The sequence below is a fragment of the Lepidochelys kempii genome, chromosome 5, assembly GCF_965140265.1.
Source record: "Lepidochelys kempii isolate rLepKem1 chromosome 5, rLepKem1.hap2, whole genome shotgun sequence".
Taxonomy (NCBI): Eukaryota; Metazoa; Chordata; order Testudines; family Cheloniidae; genus Lepidochelys; species Lepidochelys kempii.
In genome coordinates this window covers 95785172-95801745 of record NC_133260.1, presented here as the reverse complement: position 1 = coordinate 95801745, position 16574 = coordinate 95785172, and the positions used below count along the sequence as shown (strand labels likewise).

The 16574-nt window shown below is 41.4% G+C and overlaps 1 protein-coding gene across 4 annotated transcripts in view; it reads left to right on the top strand.

The window, feature by feature from the left end:
* The window catches only part of VPS13A (vacuolar protein sorting 13 homolog A), a 259919-nt gene extending 254632 nt beyond the window's left edge, over positions 1-5287 (top strand). For all 4 annotated transcript variants that reach the window (XM_073345105.1, XM_073345103.1, XM_073345104.1 and 1 more), the window contains 2 exons: positions 1156-1230; positions 4818-5287. In XM_073345105.1, the coding sequence (XP_073201206.1) occupies positions 1156-1230; positions 4818-4868 (126 nt within the window). In that variant the 3' untranslated portion in view covers positions 4869-5287. The remainder of the gene's footprint in view (positions 1-1155; positions 1231-4817) is intronic.
* The last annotated feature ends 11287 nt before the right edge of the window (positions 5288-16574 follow it).

Here is a 16574-nt window from a genome sequence, read left to right as displayed (position 1 = left end):
CAATATGAGCTCAGGGTTACAGAGACTCAAGGCAGCTGACCACATCTGTTTTCCTGGAGTTGATTGAAGATTCTTGGGTTAGAGAGGACAAAGAAAGATTATGGCAGTATAGGATACTTTTGGTGGACTCCCAGGGCCGGAGTCAGAGGTGGGTGGGAGGCTGTATCTACACTGTAAAGCAATAGGTCCTGGCTTGACTCTGGCTCAAACCCTCCACCACTGCAGGGTTCTAGAACCCGAGGTCTGAGTCCGAGTCTCAGAGATTTGTTTGTAGACGGAAGGAGGTTTTGGGCTCAAGCCTGAATCTAAGCTTCATCTTATATTGCAGTGTAGACATACTTGTAGAGTCTTGAGAGCTTCTTGCAGGTCCTACATCCCCCTTCTATACACGCTAACACTCCTTTGGAGACAGTAGTAAGAGAGCGTCACTACTCTTCAACTCCTGGGACACAACAGGAAGGGCTGTCTTCCCAGATCAGGGTTTTATCTGGGTAAGTCCAAATACCCTCCCTAAAGCCCCTGGCACAAGAGTTACTTGGCAAAGGGTCTGGTATCCTCTTTCTTAGAAGAGTGGAATTTGGGAGAAGATTTGGACTCAGGAAAACCTTTTCTATTCAGCTGAGTGTCTGACAATAAGGATAATGTAATGTCCTCTCCATGGACTATGCTCCTAAAGGGAGTGTAATGTCCTCTCCATGGACTATGCTCCTAAAGGGAGCAGCAGCCAGGAAGAGGGATTGATCCTAAAATGGAATTCACTAACGAAGTGATTCTGTACATGAAAAATTGTGTACATACATGAGAGAACTGTCAAGAAACAGTTAAATTTAGCCACAGTACACATAGGTTCTCACATAGTTTACTTCAGACCATTATTACACAGAAAATTTAGCACATCACATTTTGCTTTTATTAACCCGCTTTTCCCAGGTAGACTAGATTATTTTATAGATATAAATGTTTAAAGTGATCTACAGTGTATTAAACAGAGTGATATGTTGTAAAGTAAGATTTTTGATTAAAAATCAGTTTATTATGTAGACTGCACTTTGAAGGTCGCTTTTGTAGAGCAAATCAGAGTATAAAAGCATTATACATTCATTAACTTTAGAAAAATTGAGGTCATAACTTAACTTAAAATTGCTTGCTTTGTAGGAACGAGTTAAGTCCGTATTTCATGCCAAAGAGTTTGGAAAAATAATTAATTTTAGGACTCCAGAAGACGCCAAGGTAAATACCAGCCACTGCTATTTAAATTATAGTAATACAGTACTATACTTTTGTTAAAAAGCCTGACTTCATTGGAGCATTGACATGGTAAGGAAGAAATGTTCCATACTTAGTGTTTATTGGGGGGAACTACCCTGAGGACTGCAGGTTCAGCTTCTATGTTTTCTCAGGGCAGATGATTAAATAAGTGCTGTTACTCATTTTGGAGAGTAAACTTATTTTGTGAAAAGTAAGTTGGTTTTCCACTTATAAATACATTCTATAAATAATATTTAGCATTTGTATAACATATCAAAGTCTTTTGCAAAAAATATTAACTTATCAATCGTGACAACATTCCTCCAGTTATAATTAATATTCTGAAATGTGAAATTTTCTTAAATAGTTGAAGTCTTAGTGGGCAGGGGTAGAAAATTTGTAGGGTTGTTTTTTTTAATTGTTTTTTTTAAATGTATTGTGCAATGAATTACAGTATTTCAGCACACAAAATAAAAAGCTCCTCTACAGATCGTTACACACGATTACTTATAGTAGTTTTTACAGTAAACTTCTTTGGGGATCACATTTGCAATGAAACTCCTTTATTTGGGCACAATTCAATAATTCTACATGGCCACTAAACAAACAGAAACCAACAATAAACTAGTGAGTATTTAGTTTTCAAAAATGCACAGATCTAATGCAAAATATCTCCTTGCTTAGGCCCATGTAAGACTTTATTTTATGTAAGACTATTGATTTGACTGTGTGAGTGGTAAGCAACGAGTAATATAGCAGAGCCAGTTAAAATACTGGGTTTCAGTGTATTAGTCTTTCAATGATAGAAATCAAAATGCAGTGTAGCTTTGGTGAAAAGTGAAAATTAGACTGGAGGATTCATCCCAGTTCCTAGAGGGCATTTATTTGCATCACAGAACCATTCTCCTAGTTTGGTTTAAATAGCACTATTTGTTCAAGACACACGTGGAAGAGAAGGTTTGCAGGTCAGATTTGAAATACTGGTAAGATTAATCTTTTAGTGCTTCTGTGTATTCACACTTGTGAGATAGGGTCCTCCTAGTGTCGAGCTGTAAAAAAAAAGCCATGTTCATTGAGTGCATGAGTGATCTCACATAAGCTTTTTGTCGTCACTATGTGTGCGTGCCTTAATTCTTCGCTCCCACCACAGACAGTGAACAGAACTCACTTTCATATCCCTAGGCTAGGTCTTCTCTGTTTAGCTTATTATTTTTCTTGTGGTTAGTTTGTGTGGAGTAGTATAGAGTGTTTCTCAAATGCATCCACCAGGGACTTTTCTTGTGGCCACAGCCTCCTGGGAGGTGATTGCGGGGGGGTAAAGCAGCGGCCCCTCCCCCAAGGCCACCAGCAGGGGTCACGCCTTGCCCCTCTGCAGGGACACAGATGCTGGAGTTGAAGCTCCAGGTGCGGGGCTTAGGTCTCCATCTCTGCCCCGGAGTCCACCCCGAAGTGCTCCGCTCCCCATACTAGAAGGGAGAGATGCTTGGGGCTCTAGGCTCAGTTGACTTCTCAATTCCTGCAGCCTCCAAGGTGCTAGGGACTGACCCTCTGTGCTGAGGTGCTCTTACACAGGGCTCAAGATACATTGTGCTGCTCCAGCCTCAGCTTCACCATCTGTCTTAGGCCCAAGACCAGATCTTAGGTCTTGTATTGGGAATAATCCCTTATTTGGCACCACCAAAACTGGCTAAATCAAAAGCAACACCACAGACGGAACAGGCACTGCTAAGTAAGTCCTCAGTGGCCTTCACAAAACATAGAAAGCGGCCATTTCTGTGTGTACTCCTCATTTGGCACCAATGCCCTCAGAACCAACTTCAGAACTATCCTCTGGTGCCAATGCCTCTGCCTTGGCATCACAAGTCAATGCAGATATCTGTTAGGGTAAAACAAAGGAGAAGAGGAAACATCTCCTCACAAGAGAGGTAAAAACAACAGAAAAAGGAAATGCCAGCCCTCTTCTTCCTTGTACCCTCCAACCCAGGAGGGCCTCTGAGACACAGAAATGGCACCATGGTCACTTTTTCTCCCCACTCCTCCAGAGCCACACATCGTGGCAACAACCAGCTTGGACTTCTCACCAGTTCAGATCCTGATAACACCTTTGAAGTCTCCATACCTGCCTGGGATCCACCACTGAAGCTACTCACTATCCCACCTCATGCATTTCTGCTGCTTGGCTCTGTGCCTGCACCAACTTCTCCAAATTTCACCTGAAACCGCTTCAGGGTATCTTTGACCCCATTAAAAGATGAGTCTATAGGGTTTCTGACTCTGCCTTGAGACCCTGGTCATCTTCTCATCTCAGATCCAGACATCATGGAAAGGGAAGGGCCCTCTTTAGCTCCTCATGTTACCCTAAATATAGAACTCCATGAAAGCCCTCTGGAGACTACAAGGCCAGCTCCAGCTTTCAGACTGGAAAAAAGATGTAAATTTGTAACAGTGAGAGTAGTTAACCTTTGGAACCAGTTACCCAGGGTCATGGTGGATTCTCCGTCAGTGATCATTTTTAAATCAAGACTGGATGTTTTTCTAAAATGTAGGCTCTAGGAATTATTTTGGGGAAGGTCTTTGGTCTATGTCATGCGGAAAGTCAGACTAGATTATCACAATGATGCCTTATGGCCTCTGAATTTGATTGTCTGCAATTTACAGATGGGGAAACTGAGGCACAGAGCAGCACATAACTCCAGTCATATTTATTTATCAAACCTGGCCTCTTATCAGCCTTGATACACTGTTTGTTTCTTTCTTCCAGGAGACTTCATCTCCTTTTTTTCATACTCATCATGATACAGGGAATGCCTTTCCCACTCCGATCTGCCATGCCAATATCCTCTTATTTAAATCCCTTCTGAAAACTAATTTCTCTGTACTGTGTTCATTGACTTACTAGTATATTTATTTTTCTAATTTTAAATACATAGTTAAGAAAAACCTTAACAGAACCAACAACATGTTTGAGCCTAAACTGACTTACCATATGATCATATTGCAGCAAGATTCAGTTTTGCTGGTTCCACCCTCTGCCAACTCTTTGTCATCCTCATTCTTTTTGTCACCTCTAAAATTTAATTATAATTGTTTGGTGGCAGGAACCATGTCATTCTCTGTTCTGTGACTTGCCTAGAATGCTTGGATAATATAAATGAATAATAATGTCTTTCCAGTATATGTGCAACACACTGATGATTATTACTTTTCTAAAATATTATTGTTAATATATGGCACCTGGACACAGAAGCCAAAAACTGGACTGTCCAGGTAAAAACCAGACAGGTGGCAACCCTAACTGCAGATTAAGAAATTGGAATCTTGGCCTAGCCAGATGTCTTAGCAGTAGTCCCATATGTTCTCATGTGGGAGATTGAAATTTGAACTTCAAAAGACAGGATTAAGACAGGAAAGACAGAGAAATACTATTGTAGATTTTGAACTTTGCATAATGTTAAGATTTGATTAGGACCAGGTATTAAGTGGTGACATGTCTGGCCATCCCAGCCAAATTTTCTACTGCACGGCATAGTTTTTACTAAGGGAACTTTTTTTTTCCTTAACTCCCACAGTGGATCCTTTCTAAACTGGACGAAGTGAGAGAAAGTCATCCAATGTTGTAATCACTGGAGAAGCTCCAAGACACAGAGAACATGGAATGCACAGTTCTGGCTATTGCATTTTAATTGCTGTTTAACATGTGAAACTGCTTGATTATCAGCCCCCCTCCCCCCCCCAAAAAAAAAGAGAGGAGAGTTTGTAATAGCTTCGTTCTGCCTGTATGATATATAATCATAGTCAAATTTTAATTGAGTAATCAGTCAGTCAGGTAAAATAATCTGGTGATTAAAAAAAAAAATTCTACCAATTTTTGGCTTGCTGGGTTTTTTACTTATGAAATTACAGAGACCTAAATCTAGATACCTGATTCCTTACAAATACAGTATAAAGATGAAGTTGTCTGATGTCTGATTCTTTCACGTCTGCTACAGAAACTAAGCTTGAGAATAATCTGTGTGATTTTAGATGGAGCACATCTTGAGGTGGTGATCAAATACTCAAACTCTAAGTTCTCCCATCAGTTTTTACATAGATGTCAGTCACTATGTTATATTGAAATTCAAATGAACTTAGAACTTCTCCTGCAGCTTGAAGAAAATTCAGAATGACTGCTGACCAGAAATGTCTAACTTAGATATTTAATTTTAGAAGGGCTTTTTATTGATAAATATCATGGAATTGTTTCCTTTATTTTTTATATAAATGAACAGTTCATGATCAATTTAAAATATAGTAATATCACTTTTAGTGTAAACTCTTTTATATGCCACTCAGATTTAGCAAAAGCTTCATGACACATGTACTGGTATTCATAAAAAAAGAACAGGTCAGTTTATCAGAGGAAGTGATAATCTGGGGAGAGGAGAAACAGATAAATCTTTGGAATAATGCTGTGAGTAGTCAGACCTTATTTTAACTATGTGAGTGGAGTTGGAAAACTTGCATAATGAAGCATATCCTGAGGTTTTAAGAGTACTGCTTTATACAGTAGTATTCCTAGGGTTACATAGTATTGCATGCAAAGCAAACTAATAAATTCTAGAAGACTGCTGAACTAATCAAATTTTATATAAAAATCATGTTCATATTAAAGTAATTTAACAAAAGTAATATTGGCTTCATTCACATTTGCCTTTACTCACCTAATGAAACGATTTTAAAAAAAAGTTTAATATCCAGTTGGAATAAATGTAAGTGGCAGCTGGACTTCAGTAAAGAAACGCCTGCTGTGATGTCATATTGGGTTTTTTTTTTTCAATTTGCTGTTATGATGTGTGGATAGTAATATATGAGGATGTCTTGAAAAATAAAATCTATAGATTAGTGGACATAAAAGGTGAAGGGGAACTGCACAGTGGTATATGAACATATTGTCTACTCCAGATTTTGAAGACTATGGAAGGTCTGATGCATGTAGTATCTGCTGCCAAGATGTTATTTCCAAACCACTGTTTGGAATGTGCATAGTTAGGGAATTTAATCCTCCTGAAATTGCTGGTGCTGTTTGAGCTATCCAAAATGTTGCTTTGTTGTAAAAGCTAAAGTAAATGGCTTGCCAAACTACAATTCATTTCATTTATACCAAGTCTTTCCTGCTGTGTTGTTTAACCTTTCAGCCGGTTACAAAATATATTGTAATATTATTGTAATTTCCCCCAGAACATTTTATTCTTTGCTATATTGAATGTAAATTGAATCAAAAGAATATAAACAAGTTCCAAACTATGACAATGATTGTTTGTTACTCCTCTCATGTGTACCCTTCATAGTAGAGAAAACATGAAACATGCACCAAGAGTATTTATTCAAGTTACATTCACACCAAAATAATAGTGAATATATTGTCTTGTTTGATTGTTGGTAATGTCTTAGGTGAATACCAGATAATACAAACTTTCTCAATCCCTGCTTTTTACCACTACTACTTCTAAACTTATACAATACAACTGGATCAAGAGCCTTATCGTGATCCTCTCTTGAATACCATCTTACTCTTTCTTCCTATATTTGCTACAAATCCGCTCCTCGAATTTCTGCTTTTGGCCTCTCTCACAACTCATGGCTTCTTTGTACATACTCATTTGTATATAGCCTTTTTGTTCTCTTATTTTGAAATCATTCCTCTCTGTTTGAAGCTTTCTTTTGTTTGATGGGTTTGATTATCACCATCTTTTATTTTCCTGATGTACTCTGCCAATAAAATAATTTTGTGCAAATCCTGTCTTCATCCTGATCACCTAATAAGTTCCTAGAGTACTTCAAAATTTTCTCTATTTCCGGTGCCCAATTCTTAAACTAGATCTTCAAAGACTATGTATAGCTGTGCTCAAGCTCCTGTTTAAATAGATTGTAGTTTTTTCTATTCTTTATGCCAGCGGTGGCCAACCTGTGGCTCTTCAGAAGTTAATATGCGGCTCCTTGTATAGGCACCGACTACAGGTGCCAACTTTCCAATGTGCAGGGGGGTGCTCACTGCTCAACCCCTGGCTCTGCCACAGGCCCTGCCCCCACTGACCCCCAGAGCCTCCTGTACGCCACAAAACACCTGATTGGGAGGTGCGGGGAGGGAGGGGGAGGCACTGATCATCAAGGCTGCTGGTGAGCGGGAGGCGCTGGGAGCTGCAGGGGAACTGATGGGGGGCTGCTGACGTATTACTGTGGCTCTTCGGCAATGTACATTGGTAAATTCTGGCTCCTGCTCAGGTTGGCCACACCTATTTTATGCTATATTTCTCTAAATTATCAACTATTTTAATATTATAAACCATCAAAGATCCTTACTCAGAGAGCTTAAAAGAACCTGGAAAGAGTCTCAATTCCATAATATTCCAGAACTTTTGAAAAAGACACTTGTAGACTTCCTCCTGCTTTCCCAGTTTCCAGGATCCTACCTTGCCCTGATTTTCTCAGGCTCCTCTCTTGACCAACAGGCTGCATATTCCCCCATATCATCTTTCTTCTGGACTCCTATTACTACACCTTGCTACCAGTCTTGACTGCATTGCTACACTTCAGCCATTCTGTATTCAGTGGAAAAGAATATATTAATTTTATTAACAAATTATATTAAATTTAAGACATATTTTAATGTCTGCCTTTTGATTTTGTCTACTGTAGTGTTAAAATAGTAGTTAAGTATACTATAAACATTTATTGAAGCACATTATCTTCCCTGTATGAACATAAAGTTTCTTCTTTTGAGAAAATAGCGAGTTTGATGTCTCAGAAAAACCGTTTTATGTTTTTTAACTTGATTAAAAATAGTAGTATTAGTAATAATCATTGACAAACCAAAACGTGGAATTAAGAGCAGCAAATTTGATAGGTTTTTTTTAAAAATAGTAATATTGTGTCCAAATAACTAAGCTCTATAAAAAGTGGGGTACTGTAGTCATAAAATATGCAAGAGACATTATTGAAATATATTCATAAGTCAAAAGATCTAACATCCGTTCTACACAACTATGGTATTGCATACAATTAAGGGCTCTATAAAGTCTTTTCCAGGCCTTAAGGTTAAAAAATATATATATAAATGTTAATATAGCTCAGAATGTTTTCCTCATAAGTTATATAGTTTAACTATTTCCATTTTCACTAGTCTTGTGGATTTTGTTACCATGATTGAGGAGAATAGGACCACTTTGTAAGTGTTATTACCCAGAACCTTTAGGCTATATGCAACTAAAGCCAAATTATCTGTCTGGATATACAAGCACCACTCCAGTTATCTTCAAAGAGAGTTGTTTGCACCTGAGAGTGGCATGCAGCCCTGAGTTTTAAGTTTTCCTTGATAAAAAGTTGAGATTTGTAACTGGATTTTTTATTAAAACTGCAGAGTGTATACAATATGCATGCATGATACATAGTCTCTCTCCCTCTAAATGAATCAGGAATCAGATGTAAGATTTAAAAGTTGCCATAAGTCCTGGAAAAAGAATTTTTTAAAATTCCTTCCCTTGTTTTCTAATATTTTTATAAAAATAACAGTAGTAGTTTATGCTTCTTTGTAACCTTTCATAAAAAACATACGTATATTAGTTAGTGCTGGTTAGCAGTTCAAAAAATTCTATTTCTACATCTGAGCAGTACTTTGCAGTTCTATCTGGTCTTTGTTTCTCTTACATGGACTCTCTTAGCCCATGTGTCTATGAAAATAGTAAATTAAGTGTTACACTCTGGTCCATCCAAGTTCTTGAGCTTGAACTGTAAACATGCAGTTTTCATAAGAAATTAGTCTGCTAATGTTAAATGATGATTTTTATAAATACAGTGTTCACATATCTTTATATGATTGCTAAATCTTGTATAATTTGCAATCTGACAATATAATCACACAATGGAAATATTTATGCCTGCTATAGATAAATACATTTATTAAAAATTTTAACTTTAAAACCTGTATGTTTGTTTCTTTGTATGGTGTTAGTTTAGAGGAAACAGTAGTATATTCCTTTTAAACAGCATGGAATGTTTCTCCTCTTTCTTGTTGCTTTGCATTTGAGCTCCAGAAAATGATGATTATTTTTTCATTAATTATTGATTTATATTTAATGATACCACCATCGCACAAAGAGGCGAAAGTGAGTCTGCTGTATTGTATTTTCAGCAAGCAACCAGTAAGTCCATAATTAAACATATTTTCCAGTGATAAATTACATTTTTCTAATTTCTCAATCTGTATTGGTTAATTCTTACTAAAGATTTGACTTTTCCTATTATCCAGGACAGTTCAGTTCTATAAGAAGATATCCCAGATGTCTCACCCATCTAGCAAACCACTGAAAAATCTGTCTCCGGGGGATAAACAGAATGCAGCGATTCACCATTTTCATTTTTAAACATCTGTGATGCTTTTTGGGAAATAGGGAGACCTTCTTTTTACTTTACCTCATGTGTTCTCAGCATTCATCTTTGAAGCTATTTTTTTGAAGAAAATACAGGGACCATTCTTTAAAATGCTGCTTTCAGGCTTCTTTCTCTTCTCCTCAGTGCTGGGTTTTCTTCTTTGAGTAGATGTAGCTGCGCATTCCACTTACGTGTCTGCGCACCCAGGGCACCGGAGCTGGAGAAATTTGCCTATCCATACCCATAAAGGAGCGGTGCCCATGCCTCATGGCTGTAGCCCCTCTTCTGGCTATTTGAGGCGGCACCACCCCAACCCTCCCACAGTTCCTTCTTACCCCTCCCCTGTGTCTGGAGTTGGGGCTCTGTGTGGTCTTAACCTAACAACTTCTCTAGTGTAATTTTGTGTTGTTGTATATAGTTAGTAGTACCTTTAGTTAGATTAGTGTTAGTTTAGTTTTCCTTGGTGATGCCCTCATGGTTTAAACATTATCCTTCATGTTGGGGAGTGATCTTCAACAGTGGTTCCCATGGACAGTGCGTGCTCTGTCTCAGCCAGGCCCACGTGAAAGACTGTTGTGCAATCTGCAGATTGTTCACAAAACAGACCCAAGTGGCTCCAGACCGTCACTGAAGCAGCGCCTGCTTTGGTACCAGGGCTCTCGTCAGGTCGAAGATTGCCTTTGGCTTCCAAAAGTGCTGCCGCTTCGCATTCCAGAGCTGGCGCCTCTCCAAAGAAATGGAGGAGCCATTCTCTGGCAACTGCGCCAAGGAAAAGCACAGGGACTGTGGTCAGAGCTGGAGGCCTCGCTCCATATCAATGCGCAGGAGCTTTGGGCCATTTAGAACGTCTGTTGCACATTTTGTGACTGTATCAGAGACTCAGTGGCTCACATACTTACCAACAATACCACCACGGTGTACTACGTGACCAAACAAGGGGGAGCAGACACCAGATTCCTCTGTCTAAAGGAGATCAGCCTGTGGCAGTTCTGCATCAAGGAGAACATTACTCTGATAGCCAATCACTTGCCCAGAGTTTGGAATCATCTCGTGGACCATTTCAGCAGATATTTTTTCCTGAATCACAAGTGGTCCCTGAAGGCAAATGTCCTCCAGGTCATCTTCACAACTTTGAGCATCCTGACAATTGACCTGTTTGCTACAAGGGACAACAGGAAATGTCTGTTCTGCCCTCAAAGGCTTAGTTCAGGCTCCCTGTCATGCTTTTCACCTCAGCTGCAAGTCGTCTCCACTGTACGCCTTTCCCCTGATGCCAGTCATCCCTCAGGTCATCCTCAAGCTCAAGGCAGATTGGGCCAAGCTCATTCTCATTTTCCCAGTGTGGCCAAAACAGTGCTGGTTCTCCGACCTTCTTATGCTGTCAATTCAGCCTCCCATCCCAACTTACTCATTCAGAACCAAGGCCACACCTTGAATCCTGCGCTCAGCTCCCTGCATCTTATGGTGTGGCTACTGCATGGTTGAACAAGGAGGGAAGAGTAGTGTTTGGTGGCTATCCCATGAGTCTTCCTTAACAGTGGGGGGAACCCGCTCAGGCTGGCCTATTGAGTGAATTGGAAACTATTTTCAGTGTGGTTATTAGTCCACTGAATCCAACCACCGCTGGCCTCTATCCAGGACATTTTAGAGTACTTGCTGCACCTTCAGTTGTTAGGGCTTGCATTTAGTTCATTTAAAGTGTATCTGGCAGAAATATCTGCATTTAATCCCCCCATTCTGGGGGATCTGTCTTCTCTAATGCCATGGGAGCAAGATTCTTAACAGGACTCCTTCATCTATATCCTCCGCTCTGAGAGCCAGTTCCTCTGTCAGGCCTTAATGGGACATCTGTTCGAGCCACTGACCTCTTGTCCCTTTCCACTTTTGTGTCAGAAAACTGCATTTCTGGTAGTGATAACATCCTCAAGGAGAGTGTGATAGTTGCACACTCTGATGGCAGAGCCTCCTTATATGCAATTCTCTAAAGAAAAAGTGACTAGACAAAAAAAAATGGATGTGGTCATAGAGTGGTTTCTCAGTTTCATTTAAACCAGGTGTTATGTTTTACCTTTGTTCTTTCCTAAGCCTCATTCATCTCCTGAGGAGCAGCATCTCCACATGTTAGATGTCAGGCAATGTCTGACCTTTTATCTGGACAGGACTGAACCTTTTCATGTTTTGCCTCATTCACTTGTTATATGCAGATCATATAAAGCAGGGGTTGGCAAACTTTTTGGCCTGAGGGCCACATCTGGGTATGGAAATTGTATGGCAGGCCATGAATGCTCATGAAATTGGGGGCTGGGGTGGGGTGAGGGCTCTAGCTCAGGGTGCAGGCTCTGGGGTGGGGCTGGGGATGAGGGGTTGGGGGTGCAGGAGGGTGCTCTGGACTGGGACCAAAGGGTTTGAGGGTGGGAGGGGGATCAGGGCTGGGGCAGGTGGTTGGGATGCATGTGGGGGTCAAGGGTGCAGGCTCCGGGCAGCGCTTACCTCAAGCAGCTCCCAGAAGCAGCAGCCTGTCCTCCCTCCGGCTCCTATGCAGAAGCGTGGCCAGGCAGCTCTGCACGCTGCCCCATCTGTAGGCACTGCCCCTGCAGCTCCCATTGGTCAGGGATCCCTGCCAATGGGAGCTGCAGGGGTGGCGCTTGGGGTGGGTGCAGCTTGCAAAGCCCCTTGGCTGTCCTTACGCATAAGAGCCAGAGGGGGGACATGCCACTGCTTCCAGGAGCCGTGCGGCGTGGGGCAAGCCACTGACCCCGCTCCTCGGCTGGAGTGTCAGAGCAGGAAAAGCCCTGCACCCTGCTCCCCAGCAGGAGCTCAAGGGCTGATTAAAATGTCTGGAGGGCCGGATGCAACCCCCAGGCCATAGTTTGCCCACCCTTGGTATAAAGGGTCAAGCACTCTTCTCAGAGACTATCTCTAAATGGGTAACATACTGCATCAAGACTACATATGAAACAGCTTTGGCTAAGCCCTGTCGGTGGGTGTGAGCTCACTCTACAAGGGCACAATCAAAGTCCATAGCATTCCTCGTGGTGTTCCCATATTGGACATTTGCAGTGCTGCTACGTGGTCGTTGATACATATATTCACGAACCGTTGTGCCATAACCTTGACTTATGAGGAGAGGCTGAGGGAACTGGGATTGTTTAGTCTGCAGAAGAGAAGAAAGAGGGGGGATTTGATAGCTGCTTTCAACTACCTGAGAGGTAGTTCCAGAGAGGATGGTTCCAGACTATTCTCAGTGGTGGAAGAGGACAGGACAAGGAGTAATGGTCTCAAGTTGCAGTGGGGGAGGTTTAGGTGGGATATTAGGAAAAACTTTTTCACTAGGAAGGTGGTGAAACACTGGAATGCGTTGCCTAGGGAGGTGGTGGAATCTCCTTCCTTAGAAGTTTTTAAGGTCAGGCTTGACAAAGCCCTGGCTGGGATGATTTAATTGGGGATTGGTCCTCCTTTTGAGCAGGGGGTTGGACTAGATGACCTCCTGAGGTCCCTTCCAACCCTGATATTCTATGATTCTATTTTCCAGGGCAGATGCAAGCTTTCATAAAACAGTCCTGCAGTCCTTGTTTAGGCAGACTCTGAGCCTCACCTCCTGGCAGAAGGGCCTACATGACAGAAACAAGTGATCCCTTCTTCAGGATTTTGTTTTTTAAACATTAATATGACAAAAATCAGAGTTTTAAACTTTTTCTTCATTGCTTTCCCACATTAGGAACATGTTTGCAGGGTACAACCTGAATGAAGGGAATGCATGGTGCTGTTTATGCTCAGACGCAGGCATAAAAGGCTTCTATTTCCAAGGCGGCTGTTCCACCACTGGATTACAGGGTCATAAGTGAGAAACCATTTTTTTTTGTCTGCAAAATTCCAAATGACTTGAGAAAGCAGGTTGTTAGTGTTTTATGGACCACAATTGCTCAAAATATTTCAGATTCTGAATTGTTTTGATGGAAAAACAGGCCGACATTTTTGTGACAACTTTTTCTGGTTTTAGACCAACTCTGTTTTAGACTCTCAGGACTATTTCGTGGACATTTCACACAACTGGGAACAATTGCCCCACTGCCTGTCCCTGTGAGAGATGTCTCCAGCTCAGAGTGAGAACAGTCTGCTACTTCCTTTTTGAAAATAAAGGGGAAAAACTATGATGTGTTTAGCGTTCAAGACCCCTTTCGTCAGACCAGCTGGTAATTGCTGTTGAGAAACTCACAAAAAAGTAAATAGGCTAAGCCAACTTACAGCGCACCCCTTGCATCCCAAAAAAATAAATGTTATTACTTCTCTGCCAGTAGTTCTTCTTGTGATGAGGGTGAGCTTTCTCATTCTGACCATGGCCAACCACAGTCAAATACTCAGAGGTTTTCTCCACCTGAATACTTTTGATACTATAACTTGAAAACCAGTGGTTACCCTGATATTCATAAAGACAAAATGGAAGAAGGTTAGAGAACTAAGGGGAAAATATTTTCCCACCAAAACAAATTTAGAAACCAGGTTTCTCTTACACTTTTTCTACAAGAGCATCACGGTTTTAAATAAATAAAAATGAAATTTTCTATGTTCAATTATCCAAAAGTCTCTTGGTTGTGTAAACTGAAAGCTAACAACAGTAGTAGCTTTATTGGTAAAAGATCTGGTTTTCCTCTTGGAGAAGGACGTCTTTCCACAAGATTGCATATATTGACAAAAGAGGTACAGCAGGCAATGCCGGCATCATTAACTTCATACTTTGCCAGAGCAACAAGTCATGGTGTGACATCCTACAGGCAACTGACTTTTTCCACTAAGAGTGATTTTTACTTTAAATTTACTTGGTGGCATAATTCAAAGCTCTTGCATTGATCTGGTGTGATTTATGGCAAGAGCATTTTGGGACAACATCACGAATCCAAAGGAACTATATACCTGATCCTAAATCTATTATAGTTGCAGGGCTATGTGACAAAACTCCAGAAAAGTCTTCTGCAACCAGACAATCAGATTAACAAACCTATATTTAGCAAATGAGTCAGCCCAAGACAGGACCTTCTCAACTCGCTCCCACCCTCACCCACAAAGTACAGGAAGTAAATCACAGCAAAACATCTCCAATTCAACACTACCTGCAACTATTAAGGATGATTGTATCATGCATAGGAATTGCTCCATGGGCTAGGTTTCACATCTAGTCACACCGATTCCTAGTGAAGCCATTCTCCAGCCATCTTGGCAAACAGAATCTTAGCTCCAAGATGTAAGGAGAGCTCTCCATGATTACATAGAAATGAACAAGGGGAGATGGTTTACTTATCAAATCACAGGAACAAAGTAATTGCTATGGACGTATCTGCTTCAGAAGTTAGTGGCACAGAGAAAATGGCCACAACAGGAAAGAAAGCAATGCACAAATGCTGTGGAGTTAAGCAACCAAACAGGCTCTGCTCACCTTTCAGAGGCTAAATGCTAATACAGACGCACAATATGACATTGTACCTAAAACACACACAATTATGACATCTTAACTGGAGTCCCAACACCTGAAGAGCTTGGGGCTTATTCATCTAGAGCCAGGGCAGCACCCATGGCCTGCCTTTGAAATATTTCCATCCCAACTGTCGGGAATATTCAGAGACAATACTCCCAAAGAATCAACTCTTCGAGTGGCTCTGTATGTTCCCACTTATGGGATATTGCATCACCTTATGGTGCCTTGCCATAGAACCATCTATCAGTCTCAAAGCACTCTCACATTCTGCTCCTCCCTTCAGCATTACTAGATGGGGAGAATTCTGAGTTACTACAGAGAATTCTTTCCCAGGTGTCTGCCTGGCAGGTCTTGCCCACATGTTCAGAGTCTAACTAATCACCATATTGGGATCAGGAAGGAATTTTCCCTCAGGTTAGATTGGGCAGAGACCCTGGGGGGGTTTCGCCTTCCTCTGCAGCGTGGGTCACTTTTAGGTTTAAACTAGTTTAAATGGTGAATTCTCTCTAGCTTGAAGTCTTTAAACCATAATTTGAGGTCATCAGTATCTCAGTCAGAGGTTGAGGCCTATTTCAGGAGTGAGTGGGTGAGGTTCTGTGGCCTGCAATGTGCAGGAGGTCAGACTAGATGATCATGATGGTCCCTTCATGAGTCTATGTTCTGAGGGTGAGGCTACATAGGAGCAGAGCACCTTCACCACTTCAGTTCCTTTCAGCCACGTGCCTGGCCAGATGTGAACCTCTCCAGTCTCTTCAGAGCCAGAGTTTGTCTTTCTTAGATCGTTATCGTTAGCAGTTAGTAAGTGATTCTCTTTTGGCTCCATGTTATGACAGAATTGAGGAAGCAGAAGAAGTGGGGATTAAGAGGTGCACCTCATGCTCAGCTGTCTTCTTGGCATCTGATGACCACATGCAGTGCCTCCAGTGCCTGGGAGAAGGACCTTCTGGATGTTTGATCTGCCAGACCTTTACTCCCAGAGCCCTCAAGGATAGGGAGACTTGCCTGCAATTCGTCCTCCTGAAGGAAACCATCAAAGCCAGACCCTCTTGATCTGAGCAGTCCTCTGATCCAGAGTCTGTAAAGCCAGATTTGGCCCCTGTGGCTCCCAGCAGCAAAAGACTGAAGTGTTCTAAGAAACCACACCAGCTGCCAGGATCCCATCCCTCCCTCTTTCAGTTAAGCCTTCAAAGCTACATATAGCCAAATCAGAGGCCATGTGCTGTCCTGATTGCATTAGAGAGGTCAAGAGACAGTTCAAACACTCTCACCAATGCCCTACCTCATACCTTACAGCTTTCCAATCCTGATGGAATTCCAGCAGTTGCAGGACCAGCATTGGCTTTGATCTTCACTTCCAGTTCCAGGAAGATCAGTTTGTCAGGGCATATGGACAAGGCAGCCACTGTTGGCAGTGCTGGTTCCCAGGCATCAGAGTTGTTGGATCTACCTG